Below are 20,609 nucleotides of genomic sequence, written 5' to 3'. Positions count from 1 at the left end.
ATTATCTAAAATTGGGGTGTTCAGTTCCTTTATACTACTATTAAAAATTACAATAATTCACCAAGATAATGTAGCAAGTGCCATAGTAACTGCAGATACACAAAATTAACCATCCTTATTTATTTTGATTTATATTCTTCCTCATTCTATTAGTTAACATATCCTTGAAAATAATTTTTAGCCCAAGATTAATTTTAAATTTTAAATGTTTTGTGGACTTCAGAAAATTGGAGGCACATGTTCTCAGCACATGGAAAGTGATTGCTCCTTGATTTTGCATGTGTCTTTAAAAATATTATTCAGCTTCCTTCTCTTGTTGGAGTCACAGCAGTACCTCGCAAGACGAATGCCTCGTAAGACGAAAAACGCGCAAGACGAAAGGGTTTTTCGTTTTTTGAGTTGCTTCGCAAGACGATTTTCCCTATGGGCTTGCTTTGCAAGACGAAAACGTCTTGTGAGTTTGTTTCCTTTTTCTTACAACCGTTAATACCCAGGGAATCCGCGCTCCGCAAGACGAAAAAATTGCAAGACGAAACAACTCGCAGAACAAATTAATTTCGTCTTGCGAGGCACCACTGTATCTGAGGCAAATGAAAATTAAAGAAGCCACAGGCTGTGTTGCCAGAAGCAATTTATTTGACCACCTCCAAGACACACCCTGTTAGTTCAGCCTCCTAAAAAAGGTTCTGTCTTGTGCAACACTTGATGAAATCACTATTCCAACATCAAGTCATTGTTGCTTGTTTAGTAATCCCATCAAGTACACCAGAAATACAATCAAACTAACACAGGTAGAAGAGAAAACAGCGTTTAAGGCTAGCTGTGTAGAGCCTCAGAGTTCAGACCTTTTGTGACTATTGGTCTGCAGATCTAGGGAGGGTGTCCGTGAAAATGACTGACCCAGATCAGCCAGAGTGCAAAATGGCTTGATTACCCTCTTATCAATATGGAACTTATGTAACCCAGTTGTTTACAAGGCTAGAATTTGCACTGATTATATTTAAACACAAGAGTGTGAAGCAGGGTGGGGAATCTCTTCAGTCCAGCAGACCAGATACTTATCTGTCTCCACCCACTCAGGGTGACTTTGACAGGTTGGTGGGACAATGCAACTGTTAGTCACCTGACATTATTCTGCCTTCAAATGATTGACAGGTGGATTGCCCCACCCATCTTCCAGTTCCTTATGCAGCATTTTCCAAGCACCCAATGGTTTTCTGGTTGTCTAGTACTGAAAAACCACAGCACAAGGGGCTTTGCCACATATCTACATGCCCCACACCAGATGTCACATAAGATGTCAGATGTTGGGTAGGTGGGTATGGATTGGGAAGAATGACCTCACAGGCTAAATTGGTACTTGGGCTGCACCAAATTTGACCCAGAAGCCAGAGGTTTCCCACCCCACCCCACTGAAGGATGGCAACTGTGGAAACAATGGGCTGACTCACTCCCAAGACTCTGAGCTATTGGTCCCAGGATATTTTGAATGATCAGTCTGAACCCAGCCTGGTATGAAAGTAATCCAGAAGCTACAAACCTTTTTGCACAACCACATTATTACTTTGGTGAGTGACCTCATTCCTGACGCTTGAATGAAATGCAGATAAGCAGCTTTTAGTGTGGTGTTCCTGTGCAGAGTTGAACTAATTCATTAGAAATGGTGGTAACTTCCTTTTAGCACATTTTTGAACTGATTTCCCATAAACCTTATGCTGACCTTTTAAAATGTATTGGATCAGAAAATGTTCTCTCAAAGAGCAGAGCTACAAAAACAGTTGATTAAATTTTGATGATGAATTATCTGCATCATTTTGGCATCCTCTCATAAAGAGCCTAAGGTTAGTGAGCTGGTAGGTGGCAATGAGGACTGTTAGATGTAGCAAGCTGTGTGGGGTTCAAGATGGAGCCAGCTGCAAGATTCATGTTGAGAATCCAGTGGGAGAGCTTGATAGATCAATGCTGCCTTAGGCTATCTTTATCCAAAGTTGTACCAACACTGCAAATCTCTCCCCTAGCTCCTCTATATGGGAATGGGACAGATACATTTGGGAGAATAAGGACTGGAGTATCCTTTGCCTAGGAAGGTGCTGTGTAAATTCCATTGGTTCAGATCAGAAGAACTATACAAACCACTGGAACTGAGTAGTTGATGGCCTATTTTCCCAGCACGTTTAATATTACAAGAAATCAGACTAATAGCAAAATAATATAATACATATTTATCCGGAGGAAAACAGGATTTACAGTCATCTGTATTTGTATTGGATTTAACTTTTTTTACATATGCATTTTTAGAAATATATATATATGGGATTGTGTTCTAATTGTTTTTATTCTTGAAGTTTTTATTGTGAAATTGCTTCAAGATACTTTAGCTGAAGCTATTCATAAATGGAATCAAATAAATAAAATGGTTCTGATGAAATGTGTATATGAATAAGGTTTCAAACATTTGTATGATTTCTCTTCTTCTCTGCCTGGAAAAAGTGTGAGGTAATGACTGTAGTTTATAAGATATCCTTTAAGAATTTCTTCTAGTCATGAATTGTCTAGAAAAAGTAATGTGTTTCTCAGGAAATTGATTCAAGATGAGTGAAATTGGCAGAATAGTCCATCCTATTCTTGGTTTGTGGTTTCATAGACTAGGCGTAAGAGTGACTACAGATGCATGTGATTAATTTGTTGTTTTGTGAGCAATTAGTTTGAATAACAACTTCCTTTCATTTGCGATTTAATGTGGGTGGTACCTGACTAGGCATGTAGGTCACACTGGAATGGTTATAATCAGCGATGGGTGATTTAACAGAGCAATGGGTTTAACAGTGCATATTTCTGTATTCACACTTAGAGTAGTTTTGTGGTGACAGTTTAACCATATCTGATAGCAAAGCTTTGGAGTGGGGTTAGAGCTTATTTTTAACATTGAACTTTCATTTATTTGGCACACCTATTTATTTGGTACACCTATATTCAAGATAAGTAGAATTGCCATTTTAAGATGGCTTTATTGCATTGCTGTTTCTCTATGACACAAATCTCCCAGTATATTTTTTAATTAGCCACAGGGAACTCCCACTTTGTGGCAATGGTGCTGGGAAAAGGGCGTTTCCCTTTCTCCTCTCCTCTCCTCTTAACCACCATTTTCATTGCCCCAAAAAGTGTTATTGGCAGTTCTGCGGTAGAAATACAATAGGGGATACAATTATCTCATTCCTTCTTCTTCTTTTGCATTTTCAACTTAAGCAGGTGAAACATACAGATTTAGCACTCATTACTGCTGAATTCTCCTCTTGAAGGAGCTTATTCCTAAACTTATCCACTACTCCTAGATTTAGTGTTTAGAGCCTCTTGCCTTCTAAATAGTGCAGAACAGTGAACCGTGGAATTTGCTGTGCATATTGGCATGATTCCGGAGGATCCTGTATATATCCATTGGTGGAGCAATATTCTTCATCATTATTTATTGGCCCTCATTTTGAGCTATCTGTAGATAGCCGTAGGTAGGAAGTTGTCTTCAAGTTGACCACTTCTAGGTTCAGTACCGAACCAGCATTTGTGTTTCTTTCCTTCCAATTCACCCATGGCTCTCTGGAAGTATATTATGTCTCACAACACTATAAAGCCTAAATCTCGTTACCTTCTGGTCAGTGACTCTCTCCCATAATTTCTGTTACTGATATCTATGGAAATGTGTGAATTCATGACAAGTTGGCAGAGAAACATGTTTTTAGAGTGCTGTGGGCAATTTTCACAAATATCCAGTGACATGGATATGTAACATCTGAATGAATCCTAACTCATTTTTTAAATTCCTCAGGAAATTCTTTCACCTAGAAACAGTCGCGTTAGACCCAGTATTTTTTTACTTGTGAGGCCAGCTGCCAGACAGCCAGTGTCATTCCAACTTAGCTGTTAGAAGTAGTCATCTTTGGTAAAATACTGCAATATTTTTTCCTTGTCTACTTCCTGGTAGCATGTAAGATTTTTACTTGTAGTGACCAGATTTTGAAACCAAGCTCAAAGACTGGAGGCAAGCAACTAGTAGAACACAGAGATCTGGAGGTGCTATTGCTTCATGGTCCTCATTTAATTGTGCAACACATTTTTTCTGTCCTAGTGTTATTTCTGATCAACAGGTTTTGAACGCTTGACGTTGCACCATGCTATTGGTTCCTCTAGTCCAGTACTCTCACTGGCAACATTTCACCTAGGTTTTCACAAGCTCTGTTGTTTGGGGCTGTTTTTCTTAGAGATGCCAAGAATTAAACCTATTAATCGTTATACTGCCTAGAAAAGTTCCATGTTCATGAAGCGCTGTGGTATAGATGGTCTTTGTTTCCACTACACATCAGTTGCATTTATTTGGTTTTCAAGCTTCTAAAAAAAAAAAAGTTTATATATTTAATCCGAGCCAGCCCAGTCAGATGAGAAGCTGCCTAGGTGGCATGCCCCCCCCCCACTCCACCATTGGCAGTGAAGCACCACCAGCTCTGATTTTGGGTAAGATCACAGCCATTTTAGGCAAGATCCCACATTATTTTGTGAGAGATCTCACCCCAAATCGGCATGATCTTGCCCAAAATTGGCAACAATGGCAGCCGCTTCTCCAGCAGCAGTGGATGGGGCAGCGTGCAGCAGAGCAGATGGCGGCAGGAGCAGGTTGGTGGTGGAGGGAGCAGCAGCAGGGCAAAGTGGCACTTTTTCACCTCAAGTGACGAAACAGGGTGCACCACTCCTGCCAACGGGAGTGGCAGCCATTTTGTTTAAGGGTACTTTCAAAACGGCACGATTTTTTAAATATTAGAATTGGCAATATAGCAAGAAAATCCATAAGCAAATAGACACAGCCCTTTCCACTAACTTTGATTTTCTGCAGCCTTTTAGTATACAGTATTTACATTTGCAAAGAGATGGTAAAAGAACAACCAGTGTTTATTCTCTTTTGACAGATACACAAATAGAATTCAATCAGGCTTAGTCAGAACACCTGCATTTTGGTCAGTGCTGACGTTGGAGGAGACAAGAGTCCAGTTCATTGACATTTGCACAGATCTACAGCGCAAGTCATCAACACTTATACTGAGAGGTCCTGGTTGCTTAATTGTAAAATATGTTCAAAATTGTCCATATGGCAGCAGAATTTGGTACAAATGAGCTAACAAAACTATAACCAGGATACACAATCAGAAGAGTCATGTGGTATAGCTCTTCTTAGAGAGTACCACTTCAGGTTGCAAATGTGTCCTTATTTAAAAATAAGAACTTTGCACATAGGAAAGTAGCATGTTGGGAAAATGATACGCTAGCTTCCCCATCATCCTGACGAGCTTTTGTTTTCTGTGCATATTTTTTCTGTGTATGAGACAGCAGTATTCAAACATGCAATCTCCCATCTGCAATGAAATGCTACAACCCTGCAAAAGCTGTCACAGCTGCAAAACCTTCTGTCTCTCTTTGCCCTCAAGCTCATCAGGGTAAAGTATTAATTAGCTAAGGAATTCTGGAATGATTTGCTCATTGTAGTAATTAATGACTTTGGTCTGCTGAAGCTAGTTAGTGGAACTGGCAATAGGATAGAAGGACATTCTGGATCCCTGCCACCAAAGGGATGGCAGGAGGATTCATGTGTGTGTGCCACCTTTTTTATTGTGCTAGGCTGCCTAAGAGATCCTTATTATGCACAGTTTTGATGAAATGCCTTTCACTTTAAGTCTATTACTCTTCTAGAATCTGGCTGGTAACCTGCAAAAGAAGATAAGCCTCATTTATTGTTGAAACTGTTTGTCTGTGTACCTTAACTGAAGGAGGAGCAGTGCAATTCTGCGCATGCCTAAGCCCCACTGAGTTCTGTAGACGTTGTTATAATGTTATCACAGTATCTTGTTTGTTGGCTAAGTAAGAAATTGTACTTGGCATGTCACAGTGAGTTCTAGCATAGTGTTCATCCAGGTTTTGTGGTTTGTTTCTTCCACAGACTAGTGGGAGAAGCTGGGAGAAGCAAACTGGGCTTAATTTACTCCTGCATTGCTAGCTATTGTCTGCAGCTTGTTGTGACATGCAAACACAGCCAGCTTACAAGGTGCAGGATTCAGCCTTTCTTAGGGCAGTTTTTGGATTTCTTAAGCACTTTTTAAAAAATGCAGCATAGCTTATACATCCCCCCGTTATCAGTACTGATCTTTTGATTTATAGCAACAACATAGCAACTTAATAGAGTAAACCCTAAATATATGTGCAAAGCTATCAGTCTGCACTCTGATATGTGTTGGGGGCATTCTGAGCACTGTGCAGATAGCTTTAGTTGATATTACTAGAACTAGGTTTGTTCATACCTGTCTGAAGTACACTCTGGTTGGAGCGCTCTTATAGCTGGAAAATAACTTGATGAGCTAATAAAATACCACCTGACTTAATTAGTTTTTTTCTCATCAAGGTTAATGAATACACAAGCTTTGAAGCAGTTTCTTTGGCAATAGTTTTAAAAGGGCGTGATATAGAGGCCTAGCACAGAAGAGAGCACTGTGACTGTTAGTGACCGTACTTACACACTACACTGCTCAAGGAGCCATGTAGTTAAAGATCACTGATTAACCTTTTAAATGAAAAAAATCAGTCTGCTTACTACTCACTCCAGTGAACTGCTGGTGGATTATTTTTCATGTATTGACGACCCAAGATATCTTATATACAGCCTGCTGAGATATCGGCTTTTAAGCTTATGTATAATAACACAAGCACTGAACCAGTTCCCAGTTCTTTGCTAGAGACTCTAGAATTTAAGCTGGAACCTCATGGCCTGAAGGAAGACCAATTCTAGTGGGTTCTGCAAAAAGGCCTTCCCACTTCAAAGCCAGGAGGAACCATGAGCTGCAATTTTCTGTCTATGTCCCTTCATCACAAAACTCTGTATACTTGTATGCATTTTGTAACTAGTCCAAAATCAGGGAATCAAAGAAAGTTATTACTTTCCTGTTTCCTATACAGTATCTTCATTACATGAAACAGCAGGTCTCCCAAGCAGTGAATCTCACACAGTACACTTTTTAGCCTACTTGCAAATAAATAACACCTGGATTTTATAACTATAAATCAGACCTCAACACTTCCAAGAACTTTCTGTGGACAGAATCTTGAGATCAGGATCTTGAGGAAACTCAGCTGCTCCTGCTCTGGCCACAGAGGGTGACTGCGCAAGTCCTTTGAGCCATTACTTTAATGAGTGACCTCGTTTTAAAGTGTGATGCTTTTGTATAGACCTCCATTTCACAGCATGGAGAACCATCTGTAATGATGATAAAGATAAAAGTAAAGGGACCCCTGACCATTAGGTCCAGTCGTGGCCAACTCTGGGGTTGCGGCGCTCATCTCGCTTTATTGGCCGAGGGAGCCGGCGTACAGCTTCCAGGTCATGACTAAGCCGCTTCTGGCAAACCAGAGCAGCACACAGAAACGCCGTATGCGGCACATGAAATACAATAGGCAGTTTCTTTACCTCTTTGTAGTGAAAACTGTCACAGAAAGGAAGGTTTCTGTTTACCAATCCACAAACCCTGTCTTCTGTTTTTGGGTCTGACAATTTATGTTACTTTAAATTTTCTGTATATATAACTCTTAACCCATTAGAGCAGGTCAGTAGCCATCTCATCAGAATGCAAGGTCAAATTGATAGTCGTAGTTGAAAAACCTACTTGTAAGTGTGTTCAGTGGTTTTGGCATGCCCAGTTGAACTTTCACCACCTGGTGATGCCTTGTAGCTTTTGAAAGTCCCCTCAGTTTCAAAATCAGTTTGCAGTGTGGTACGGGGTGTGTGTGTGTCTAGTCTTCTGAGAAAAAACAAGTCAAAGTCCTCCTGGGCGCTCAGAACTAGTTATACCATTATTTTAGCTTCAGTATATCTCATATTTATTTTCATATATGGAATCCTTTCTACAGATATTTCTAGGCACCATTTCAAAATTCTTATTCAGTGGTTCATTTTTTCAACAAAAACCTGTAGAGTGATCCGTCTTTCTCTCTGTATGTATTTCCACATTTGCACTGCACTTTGAAATACTATAGTGTTGCTTGCCCAATTGTAATCAGTCATATAATGATTCATAATCTGTATCTTTTCTAGGAAGTTAGGGTCTTTAGGTAGATTAAGAATAAAATATAGCCTCAACATTAGGGCAGTGACTTCTCTGGAATATTTGTTTGCTCATTGCAGGTTTATCTGGTAATGTTATTATTAGTTTTGTTTTGTGTTTTGTTTTGTTTTTTGCCTTCTGTGTTTTTCATTAAGGGATTAGTGGCAGAAATAATAACTGAAGTTGGCAAGTATGCAGAGAAAGAAAATGTCATTTGCTTTATCCAAGTGTTCCTCTTTGTTTTCATTATACAAGTATGTTCTTATGCTTTGTGCTGCCCAGAGTGGCTGGGGCCACCCACTCATGCGCAGCATGCATACAAACAAACAAACAAACAAACAAACAAACAAACAGTCTCCTTGGGTGCTTTGAATAGTGTAAAGGTGATTAATAATCTTTTAAAAATGTGATAAGGAGAAAACAAAACCAGGTAGTATAGTAGTAGGCAAACTACTTGCCCAGTATCTTCTAACTGCATTGGGAGAATGGAAAATGTCTCATCACCTTTAATACTGCAAGGAAAGCATGGGGTGGGGGTCATTTTTTTAAATATGTTCATTTATAATTTTCAGTTATAACAAATAAACATTTCAATAAAGAAATTAAAAAATTCTCACATATCAAACTTCGACTTCCCTCCCCCTCTTTCAGCGGTTCAATGAATTTACCCTCTTCCCCCCTTCTGCATATCCCAGTTAACTCTATTTATTCTTTTCCTCATCTAGTTCATATATGTTTTAAAAACTGCAATAATCCTGCTAATGTCTTAATTTGTTTGCATTTTGTAAATATTCAGTAAATGATTTCCATTCCTGTTGTCTTGATTTCTTATTCTTCCAGTAAGTTTCGCCATTTCTGCATAGTGGATTAATTTCTCTAACCATTCTTCTTTCACCAGGACTTTTTCTTCTTCTTTACATTTTTGGGCAAATATCATTCTTGTGGCAGTGGTTGCATGCATAAATAAAATATTAGGGTCATTTTTTAAATGTTATCTAATTTTTTTTCAGAACTATCATTAGTTATTCCTTTCAGTAGCACCTTAGAGACCAGCTAAGTTTGTTCTTCGTATGAGCTTTCGTGTGCATGCACACTTCTTCACGAAAGCTCATATCAATAACAAACTTAGTTGGTCTCTAAGGTGCTACTGGAAGGATTATTTATTTATTTATTTTTTGCTACGGCAGACCAACACGGCCACCTACCTGTAACTGCCGTTAGTTATGTGTCTCAAACGAACACTAAAACTGCAGACTATACTGCAGAATGCATTCCAGGACTCAGAGGATGGGGGGAAATAAATGAGAATTGCCTTATTTCATCCTTAATTTAATACCAAACATGGTTTACCATTAAATATGAACTATATAGGCTGTGATTTGGAATTTCATTTGAACTGTCACCCTACGGTTGTCAACTGAGACTGTTTACTGACAACTCTGGAAGAAAACCAGGAATGCTCGCCCCCCCCCCCCATTATGCTAGCCCTGGTTCTACATTGGCACACTCTCTGGCACCTTGTAGATTGCAAGAAGTACCTTCTTGTGTGCTTGTAATAATGTGGACAATGCCCCACCCCTTCTCCAAATCGCTGGTGGCAATGCTATGCAATGTGTTCTTTTGCTGTGCTGTAGCTTGTTCTGCATTTGATCTAGAGCAAGCTGTATTAGTAAACCAATCATAACATTTCTGGTGTTTTTAAATGAATAAAAAGTTTAATTTTGTAATTGATCCGATTGTAGTTAGAGTAGCAGAAATGTATAAAAACCCTTCAGCAACGTTTACTCTTTGGTTAGGCTGTGAAGGAGAGGAAGGAGGTCTAGAAACTAGAATTTATAGTTTCTCTGTGTGTAAGTCCCATTGCAAAGAAGTCAAGGTGCATCCCCCAAGGAGAGAAATGATTTATTAGGTTTGAATAATAAGTTCAGCTTGTAAAAAGGCATGCACAATTCAAAATAACAGTTCTCTCTCTGGCATGTTGAACTATGGAATACTCTGCCTTTTAATCTCCATCAAAGCTGGAAGAGAGAAAATAATATTTCTGGCATAAAATCAAAGGGGTTTGATAGCTGCAGCTCCTATTGAAGGAGTGCTAATAAGGAAATCACCCTGAGACAGCATATAAGGAAGCAAAACAGCAAGGTTGCACAGCTTGACTAAAGCAGCATCTTTTAATGTTTGAAGTGTGTTGTTTTTTGCAAGCAAGTCATGACCTTTTTGGACTAAAGACAATTTAAAAATACTGTTGTTTCAGGTGTAATCATGCTTTGCTTAGGTGCAATTTTCTCACTGTGCAATGATGTTGTGATACAGAGAGGCAGAAGAAAACTTGATGGGTTTATAAAAAATATTTTCTTACAGACTCTTTATTTTTGCCTCTGATTATTATATCATAGCATACATAAGCCTTCTCTATCAAGGGCTAGCCCAAATATAAACAACAGTACTGCACTGGGGATGTGTATATTGTGGGGGGATATAGAAATAGTAAAATTAAAAGTTGAAATGTGTGCGAGAAAGTTGTATTTGCAAGTGAACCATGAGAGAAAGAATGAAATGTATACAGGAGCTATTGCTATAACTGATAAGGAGAAAGGGAGAGGGAGAAGGTTGCTGTGCCTCAGGATTAAACTATCCATCATCATCATCATCATTTTTTTTATATATATGCTGCCTTTCCATAGTTAAAACCATGCTGAAGACAACTTATAACATGAAAACTTTTCCATAATCACAAACATAACAAAAGTAGTCATAAATAAAACATTTAAAAGTTGAACAATTCAAGGTTGGGAAAGGCTGCCGTAGTGTAATTTCTAAGACGAAGGCGGGAATTGAGTTCTGCTTACTCTTTGTAAGAGTTTTGGGGGCACCACTTGAGCTCCACTTCAGGCAGTGCAATGTCTTAAAACAACTGTGAGCATTAGTGGTAGTAGCCTGACTAATGTTTTAAAGGTGTTCAAACTAATTTATTTCAAATGGTTTTTGCGTGTAAATCAGCATGCACTTGTTTTCACCTGATACTGCTGTTAACTGAAAAGTGGAGTAACTGAGGTTTCCACTTATTGGTCACCCCTCCTGTTTTTGTATTGACATTTATGGGAGAGGGTGGCCCTGCCCCAGGTATGCAGAGAGGTGCTATTCTTTATTCCAGTGTTGTCCCACTATAAAACCAAGAGCCCAGGTGCTTGCAGACCACTTTTCAAATGGATTCTCTTTCAAAGATGACTCATCATTCTCCTTGTCATGTGTGCAGATAATCAGCAAACCACAGTAAAATGTGAGGGGACATGTTTGTGCTTTTTGAGTCTGTGAAGTGATGGACTGTACTTCAAAGTCATAACTCTTTCCCCAACAATCGGTGTAGTGGAAAATACAAGGTCCATGTATCCATTCTGTTCAAATGATTTGTTCTGTTAGGAGGAAGGGAGGAGGAATCTTCTGTATGTTTTTATATTATAACGTGATCTGAAGCAGGCAGGTGTTGTCCAGCGAAGCTTTTCTGGACAAATAACAGTTCATGCAAATGCTTAACTTGTACAATCAGTGCAATTTCAAAAGATTTTTCCTCCTCTCAGAAGAGACAGTTTTCTGTGAGTTCTCACCTACAGTGTTTGAAGTAGCACTTGACATTTCCCAGTTGCTACCATTAGCTACTGGATCCATACATGAAGCCTAAACTTCTAGAGGAAGCCATGATGTATCCCATCCTGGCTCTGGAGACAAAATGAAAGTTGTACACACAAAATTAGCCTCCAAGCCCCTGTGTGAATAACAATAGAAAATGCCAGCCTCCTCAGCAGAGGAATTCTATTCCCAGTGAAGGCTTGCCAAAGTCAAATTCAAGTGAAAGAGCAGCTGTTATTGTCATAGACATGTTCCAGACAAAAACTGCAAACCTCATGGTTCACTGCTTACAAATTGTGATTCACATGCAAGCAGTTTTTGGTGTCTGTTGGTTTGCTCCATGACAATCTTATTTGAACTGTGCTCAAGGTCTTCTGGAAGAAACATAAAACTATGACTATACAAGGAATAAGCTGGCACTGACTAAGTTTTTTAGGCATCTTGTGTGGAGGGGTTTTGTTTTCAGTATGTTATCTGCTTCTTAGGGATGGGAGAGGCTGGAGATTGAACTTTATAGATGTACAAGGATGAAGGCACTTTAGGGATTTTGCTGCTTATAGAAGTCAGAGAAGCAAGCTGTGTTCTTTTTCATTTAGCTTTATGAAACTTGTAATTAAATGTGAATAGCAAATCACTGGCCATAGAAGATGCACTTCCTCTTCCCCTTCTCCCTACTTTTGCCAAGCCAATGTTTGCATTTGGCTTGCTAAACACTGTTTTTGCTTATAAATATAATATTAAGTCTGTCAGGTTAGCTGTGATTAATTATTAGCCAAAGAGTGATGGAAAAGAAAGCAGAGGCTCAGGACCCAGATGAGTAGAGTTCTGAATAGTTGGAGATAGTAAACCCAGAAGGAAGATTATGCCTCTACATGTTCCTCACAGAGCAAGCTCTGACGCAGATATGGGTGGTTTGATGTCCTGCTGTGTTTGCATTTTGAATTGAGAGCCTCCCATAACTTTGCACAAGAGTGTGCTTAGGTGATGTTTGAACAGGAAATTGTAATGTACAGAACACCTCAATTCTGAATAAAAAGGAAATGAATCACAGGTTCATCGTCATTCTTGTGTTACCAGCTCAATCACGTGTCAAGCCCCCAGGCCCTGCAGTTCCCTTTGATAATAAACACACAGACTCACATTTTAAGGTTTATGGGATAAAATAGGTCACAACTTTTTTAAAAAAATTAATTTTTATTCAAATTTCCAATAAACCAATTCATTTATAATTTAACATCCAATTTAACTTATACATTCTTTTTGACTTCCATCAGCCTATCTGACAATTTTCATATTTATCACAACTTCTCACATTTCCTACATTTATGTTGCACTTTGACATTCCCTATTTTATCATCTCTTTTAAGCGACATTTTATTTTTTCACAAAGCTTCTTGAAATCCAACAAGCGTTATTTCCTGATCACACACAGTTTTCATATACTCTGTAAATTTATTCCAGTCCTCGGTGAATCTCTGATCGCGTTGGTTTCGAATTTTCCCAGTTAATTTACCCATTTCTGCGTACTCCATCAATTTCATTCTCCATTCTTCCCTCGTTGGCATTTCTTCCTGTTTCCACCTTTGGGCCAACAAAATTCTGGCTGCTGTTACTGCATATCTAAATAACTTCACATCTTTCTTTCCAACATCATTCCCTACTATACCAAGTAAAAATGCTTCTGGTTTCTTTACAAAGGTGTATCTCAACATTTTTTTCATCACATTATAAATCATTTCCCAAAAGCATTTCACTTTCTTACATTCCCACCACATGTGATAAAATGTCCCTTCTTTCTCTTGACACTTCCAACATTTATTACTGACTTTAAACATCTTTCCAAGTTTCACAGGGGTTATATACCATCTGTATATCATTTTCATAACATTTTCCTTTATCGTAGTACATGCGGTGAATTTCATTCCTTCTTTCCAAAGTTTAATCCACTCCTCTAATTGTATATTGTGACCAAAATCTTTGGCCCATTGAATCATAACCGTTTTTACTTCCTCATCTTTTGTGTGCCATTCAAGTAATAATTTATACATTTTTGACAATATTTTTACATCACTATTCAAGATTTCTTGCTGGAACCTCGATTTTTTCCCTAAAAAACCTTTTTCTCGCATATCTTTTTTAAACATTGCATTCAATTGAAAATATTGCAACCAAACATTCACCTTATCTTTAACCTCTTCGTATGGTTTCAGATTCCACTTCTCCCCTTCTTTAATTATCAAATTTTCATATGTGGCCCAATTCCCTGTCATATTGATCCCTTTTGTACTCATTATTTCCAATGGCGATAGCCACATTGGAGTTTTAGGCTCTAATAGATTTTTGTACCTGTTCCACACTTCAATTAACGTTCCTCTAAAAATATGATTTCCAAAACCTTTGTGCACTCTGTTCTTATCAAAATAGGTCACAACTTTATCGGTTACAGATGTGAGCAGTTTGGCTTTGGCATTGGTTGAAGCCAGACTATATCTCAACTCCCGCCTGTCTGCAGGGAGTCCAACTAAGGATAAACCACCAGTAGGAGGAGTCCTATGACTTACATCAAATGAGGGGTCCCTGTTGGGGTTGTGGCATGGCCTTAGCCCACATCCAGGCATTGGACAGGATCCACACCCACACACCCCAGATCCCTTTAACAGGATGCCCTTATTGAGGAGGGGCAGGCGGAGGCTACAACCTCCCCACCATTAAACAAAGGCTTACCCAATGCCTAACTGCCAATCGAGCCCAAATGGCTTGCTGCCAACACCCTCACGCCTGCAGCCAATCTCTGATGCCATCTCCAGTATCATTCACCTGGGTATTATTTCCAACATCAGAGAGATGACTGCCATTGGAACAAGGCTTCCTGGTTGAAAGTGGTGGCAGGTTGTCGTATCACATGGCCATTCAAATGTTGCACCTTTTGTGCGACTGCACGGTTAGCTTTCTTTCTAGCACTATTGATTGCTACCAGGTAAGGACAGTCACACCAACAACGCCTCTCCAAAACCTGGGACCAGAATAAGGCTAAGTCTGGGTATAGGGCAGCAAGCTTGTCAAAGTCCTTTTTGAAGTTCCAGGTTAGGTCAATGCCCTTCCTTAGAACCAAGTCGTTCTCCCCCAGCTGAACAACCAATGCATCAGGGGCCCCATGCAGTGCAGCTCTGGCCATCACAATGGGCATGAAATCATGTCATATCACATCAACATTTTTTGGGAGCCCCAGGCTGTTTCCCCTGCCAGTAGCAATGGCAAACATGTGGGCCCTATGGGCTATGCTGTGTCCCACTAACCAGATATTGATCGCAGGGGTGCCTGAAAACGAAGGAGCGACAGGGTGTGGTTATTGAGGTTTTCTTCCAGATGTATCTTCTGTTGGCATTAGATCTCCAACAGCCTATATCCTTTATCCTGTCTGTGGGGAGGTCCAAATCCTAAAGTTGTTGTTTATGCTGTAGTAGTTCTTTTAATCCGACTGATCATTCTTGTGCCGTGAGCCAACGTCAAAAACATCTTTGTGACCTTGTATGTTAAAGTGATCACACAAAATGAAACATCAAAAACATTTTGTTACTTTTGCCCTAGTCAATTCAAGGTTACGTGTGAAAATTCATTTGAAAGAATGAACACTGTATTCTGACCTTAGTTAAAGGTTGAAAAGAGTTCTGAATGTTGAAAATGTGGTAAGAGTTGATAAATAACTACTACACCACCAAGCCTTCACTTCAGAGAAGAAACACAATTTATTAGTTTTGCTATTAGTGACATTCCTTTAAAATGTGTAAAAAATGCTTTGCTGGATCAGACCAAAGTCCTGTTCTAGTCCAGCATCATTTTTTAAAAAACCCACACACAATCTTTTTACTGATTTTCAATTTTTAACGAATTATACCAAATTAATACAATTTAAACCATTTCCCCCATAAAACTGGCTCCCATGTCCGTTCTTTGATGTGTCCATAAATTCATCTTATTGCTGCTTCAGAATCCCATTCTCTCTTTAAAACTCCACATTCCCAATAATTCTCTTATTTTTACAATGGTTTTTAATTTTTATTATTTATAAAACTTTATTCATCAACTATCCATTTTTCAATTTCTGCATGTATATTAGTTAAACATTTTTTTCTTTATGTGTGCATGCATATTGCTTTCAATCCATGATTATATCAAATTTAATTATTAATCATCCGGTCCACTTTGTCAAACTCCTTCCATTCACAAGCCTCTTTCAATAACTCCATGTTTTGATTTTTGCCATAAACAGTCCTTCTCCAACTTGTCTCAGAAGATCTGCTGCCAACCAGAGCCTCAGGAATCTCAAGGTCACACATCTGACTCCACAAAGGAGGAGATCATATTTCCTCAGATAGCTATTCCACTCTCTTCCTCTCCTCCTTACAATCCGAATCACAGTCAGAGATTCCCCCACTAGACCATTTACAGTTTTTCCTGAGAGCTCCTCCTGCTCTCAACAGACCTGATAATCCTCCATCAGCATTGAAAATTGTAATCTGCACCTTTAGGTATTTATAACATTGTCATTTACATTGCATCTTTAGATCTTATAGTCTTTCAAAGTCCCATGAAGTCAATTAGAGGTGGGTTGTTCTTCTCCCCACAACTCCAACACCAACCTCCTTCTTCACCGTCTCAAAGCAATTACCAAAGTAGCTCAAATCTTCACACACCCAGTTTTAGCTCACAAACACCCAGCCTCATAAATCTCTTTTAATTAACCTTACTTAAAGTGTGTGTTTTTTAAGCCAGAGAAGGTTGATTTTAACCCTCATATATAGTAGTAGTAAAAAATAATAATAACACTACCTCTCTTTTTATCCATTCTCTGCTATGGCAGGAATTTTAAATCAGACCTTATTCCTTCCATTTGATAGTTGAATTAAAATGGCATCTTGTTAGTAACATCTTGAATGGACCACTCCTTCAGGTTTTAATCCAATATTCTGAATTGTAAAGGTGCCTGGCCATTATAGGAGATGGACATGGAGACTGCCTCATCTCGACAAAGAGTTGGAGACCCAGCGTCCCCTTCCACCTGACACTTGGCAGAGGAGTTCTCCAGGCCTCTGCGAGTACCCCAGCCTCCTGAATACCCTCGGGAGTTACAGAGAGCATTCCACCCCCAGGAAGCTCTCCTCCCCCCGCCTGAGTCTCTCCCGCTAGTGGGAGAGCTGCAGACCAGAGATCTTGCAGACCGAAACAGGAAGCCAATAGTCTAGCATCCTGTTCCCACAGTGGCCACAATGGCAAGCCCATAAGGGTGCTATGAGGGCAACAGCTTTTCTCCCAGCATGATGCCTCTGCTCCTTGAGGCAGCATATAGCCATCATGAATAATAGCCACTGACATCCTTAAACTTTGTGAATTTTATCTAGCCCCTTTTAAAATTACGTTGGCCACCACCAAAACTTGTTTAACTCTCCCCATCAGCCACTCAGACAATCCCCTCTGATGCATTGTTAGATAATGGTCTCTTTCTCTGCAGTTGGTTACATGTGCATCAAGAGCTTGAAACAGGACCTTTGTGTCAGGCAATGACCCACCACTCTGTGGGTCTCTAGATCTGTTGGTTGATACAGAAGTGATCCTAGCCAGCCAGGTCTGCCAGAAGGCTCTGAGATGCTCTGCATTCAGTTGGTCTGGGTGACTGGCTGCTGAAGCAAGCAAATGGGGTCTCTGTCTGCCATGGCTGACTTCTTGCCAGCAATATTGCAGATAATATGCCCCTTCCCAAGTAAAGAAAAAATAGACTTTGCACCACTGGCAGTGATTATACACAGGTCTCTTTCCACCATTGTGGTTGACATGAAGTGGAGCACTGTTTTAATTTTAGATATATAAAAATAGCCTTCTACCTGATTGGAGAATTGAGTCCCCTACCCCTGGCAAAGTAAGTGCTTTGATGAGTTAAGCAGGTCATATACAAAATTACATTTTGCATTTCACATAGATGAACTTAAGTGCTATTCTTCTTAAATAAGTTTAAAATAGCTGCCTGTGTGTGTCATTCTGCCTTTGCCGTATAGGTAATAATAGAATGTGAGACACACACTAATCCCCCCCCCCCCGTTACCCATAATAACCTTAATTGTTAACGTGTAGAGCTATTAGTCATTCCACACTGAAAATGAGTAATTAGATCTCTTGGAATAAATTTGGCTTCCCAGCCAAAACCATGTCAGTGCAATAAACCTTACACATTGGGCACCTTGAAATTTATGTTGAAGACTGAAACACAAAGCAGTAAAGGCTTTTGGTGGGTTTTCTGGTTTTACTTTCCTTGTTGCTATATTGATACTGCTATTGATCCTATATATACGTTTCATCACTTCACTCCCGTTTAATATGTTAATGATTATATTGTTTTGCTGCTGCTTTTTATTGCTTTAGGGTATGATTTGTAAGTCTTTTGAATACTGTTCCATAGAAAACAAGCTTTAAAATATTTTAAGCAAAGGCAGCTAGATACAGTACACTTGACTGAAATGTGTTATCCCACTTCATTACAACTGGGCGTTTTTCTTCAGGTTGGTGCTTCAGTTTGTAAATGCCCCCAATTCCATTCTGTTTATCTCAAGTGGTTGGCCACTGTGAAAACAAGAGCGTAGAGCTCGGTGGGCCTTTGGTCTGATCCAGCAGCTTCAGGGCTCTTCTTGTGACACGTAGGCAATAATTGACACATCTCCAGTAGGAGAAACAGATAAAGTTCCCCAACTACAAAAATACTAACAATTTTACTTTAAGGAAACATGCTTTATACTATTAGAACGCGCAAAACCACAAAGTGTGGTATTGTATTGACATGTTGTTGGATACTTAATGATTTCTAAGGCAGCAGCCATAAACTTTGCATGTAATAATAATAATAATAATAATAATAATAATAATAATATGTTTATACCCCACCCATCTGGCTGGGTTTCCCCAGCCACTCTGGGGGGCTCTGCCATTCTGCTGGCAGTAAGTCCTGACTTCTTTCTTCTTCTCTTCTCTACAGTTTGCCAAGGAACCAGCAACAAGCTAACACAGCTTTCAAGTGTGGATGAGCACTACAATAGTCTGAAGAGAATGTATGAAGGCTGCGAGGTGGTGCTTGGCAATCTAGAAATCACTCACGTGAATCACACCTATAACCTTACTTTCTTGAGGGTTAGTGCAATGAGTCGTATTTCTCTGGTTCAGATGAAGTTGAGAAGAAAAATGCATGTTGTAACCTAAGGAAGCAGCAACGTACACCTTAGTCAGCAACTAGGTTTGGTTTGGTTTTTTTGAGGAGGCACTTCGTCAAAGACCAAATTCCTCCTCCTAAATTACCATCCTGCCACATCTTGTTGTCATACGAACTGCTTGTTCACACCACTCTTTTGCTTTTGGAATAAGCAACTGGAGTCTCTGAGTAATAGAGCAAGGGCAGGTTGGAGGGTCTTTCTAGGAGTAAGCCCCAAACACACACATTTTTGCTGCGTGTGCCAAGGATTCCAGCTATTGGGAATTGTTGTACTTCAAACAAACTAATACTTTACACAGAAGACCTAGAAACTCCTGGGCTGATGTGTACATACATGTATGTTTTCTATTTGCTGTTGGCAAAATAAGCTCCCCTGGAATAATTTGGCTTGTTCAAGTTCGTGCATTTAGCACTAAACCGTAATCTGTTTTCCAATGCTATGTGAGTACAGAAGACATTTTATAGTCTTCATTTGTACTGTTGAATAACATCAAAATACTTTTATAGACAACCCACCAAACGCAAATGAAATAAAGCTACAAATTGTAAGATGTGTAAAAGCCCCCGATAAAAACTGCATTAAAAAGGAACATGTAAAGCTGACTCCTCCTTAATTATTATAATCTATTACTTTCTGGATCTACCCTCTGAAAGCTTGAAGCGTAGAAAGTTTTCATATATGTATTTATATCATGTTTATTATGATTATTTGACTCACCACTGTGAGTGGCAAGAAAAATCAGATATAAATTTGGATAAGATGGATGAAAGATTTCTTTCACTTCTGGTACACAGTTTACAGAGTGTTCTTCCCAAGAAGAGCCTATATTAGCATAACTTAGCCACAAAGTTAGGGCTCTTCTTTTAGTGATATGCCAAGGTGTTGTAATGATTAGCTGTGACCAGATGTTTGTATTAGTTGTGGCCATATCTGGGTTTGTAGAATCATTAATCCCTGTTCTGGTGACTGCTTTATTGCTTACTGACTTCAGTTAGCATTTTGTTGGTTCTACCATTCATTGTGTGTCAAGGCTTCGTGACCACCCCGTTCTCTGAGGGTTAAAAACTATACAGTACACAGTATGTTTGTTTTATGGGATCAAATAAGGCTACAACTTTATTGGTTACAGATGTCTAGGCTTTGGCCATAGGCATTGAGGTAAGCCACTGTGAATATCACTCCAGCCTGTCTGCTGGCAGTGTCTCTAAGGGTGAAGCCAGCCGACAGGGAACTCCTTATGACCTACATCAAATCTGGCCACCCCCCAAGTGGCTTCCGTTGGTGGAGTGGAATGGCCCTGGCCCCCATCTGGGTATTGGACAGGAGCTATTCCTCCCAGATGCTTTTAACAGGATACCCTTACCTGTGGAGGGTCAGGCGGAGGCTACAGCCTACCATCCATTCAAGATCTAAGCTTACCCAATGCCTGTCTGCCAATTGAGCCGTTACCGGCTTGCTGCTAATCCTCCTGATCGATTGTGATGCTAGGTTGATGGATCACCCGACCCCCAGAGTGATCAACCCTGCATCTGATCACAAAATTGGCCTGCTTTCTGGCCCGATTGAAGCTAGCAGGTTTGGGACTACCACATCAACACTG

At 39.6% G+C, this 20,609-nt stretch overlaps 1 protein-coding gene across 2 annotated transcripts in view; it reads left to right on the top strand.

Annotated features, from left to right (window-relative positions):
• EGFR (epidermal growth factor receptor) overlaps positions 1-20,609 on the top strand; it is a 149,855-nt gene that overhangs the window by 72,403 nt on the left and 56,843 nt on the right. For both annotated transcript variants that reach the window (XM_081834752.1, XM_081834751.1), the window contains exon 2: positions 18,778-18,929. In XM_081834752.1, the coding sequence (XP_081690878.1) occupies positions 18,778-18,929 (152 nt within the window). The remainder of the gene's footprint in view (positions 1-18,777; positions 18,930-20,609) is intronic.

The sequence above is a fragment of the Podarcis erhardii genome (genome assembly GCF_964252035.2).
Source record: "Podarcis erhardii genome assembly, chromosome: 12".
Lineage (NCBI taxonomy): Eukaryota > Metazoa > Chordata > Lepidosauria > Squamata > Lacertidae > Podarcis > Podarcis erhardii.
Note: the sequence above shows the minus strand (reverse complement) of the source record. Positions and strands in the feature narration are given on the sequence as shown.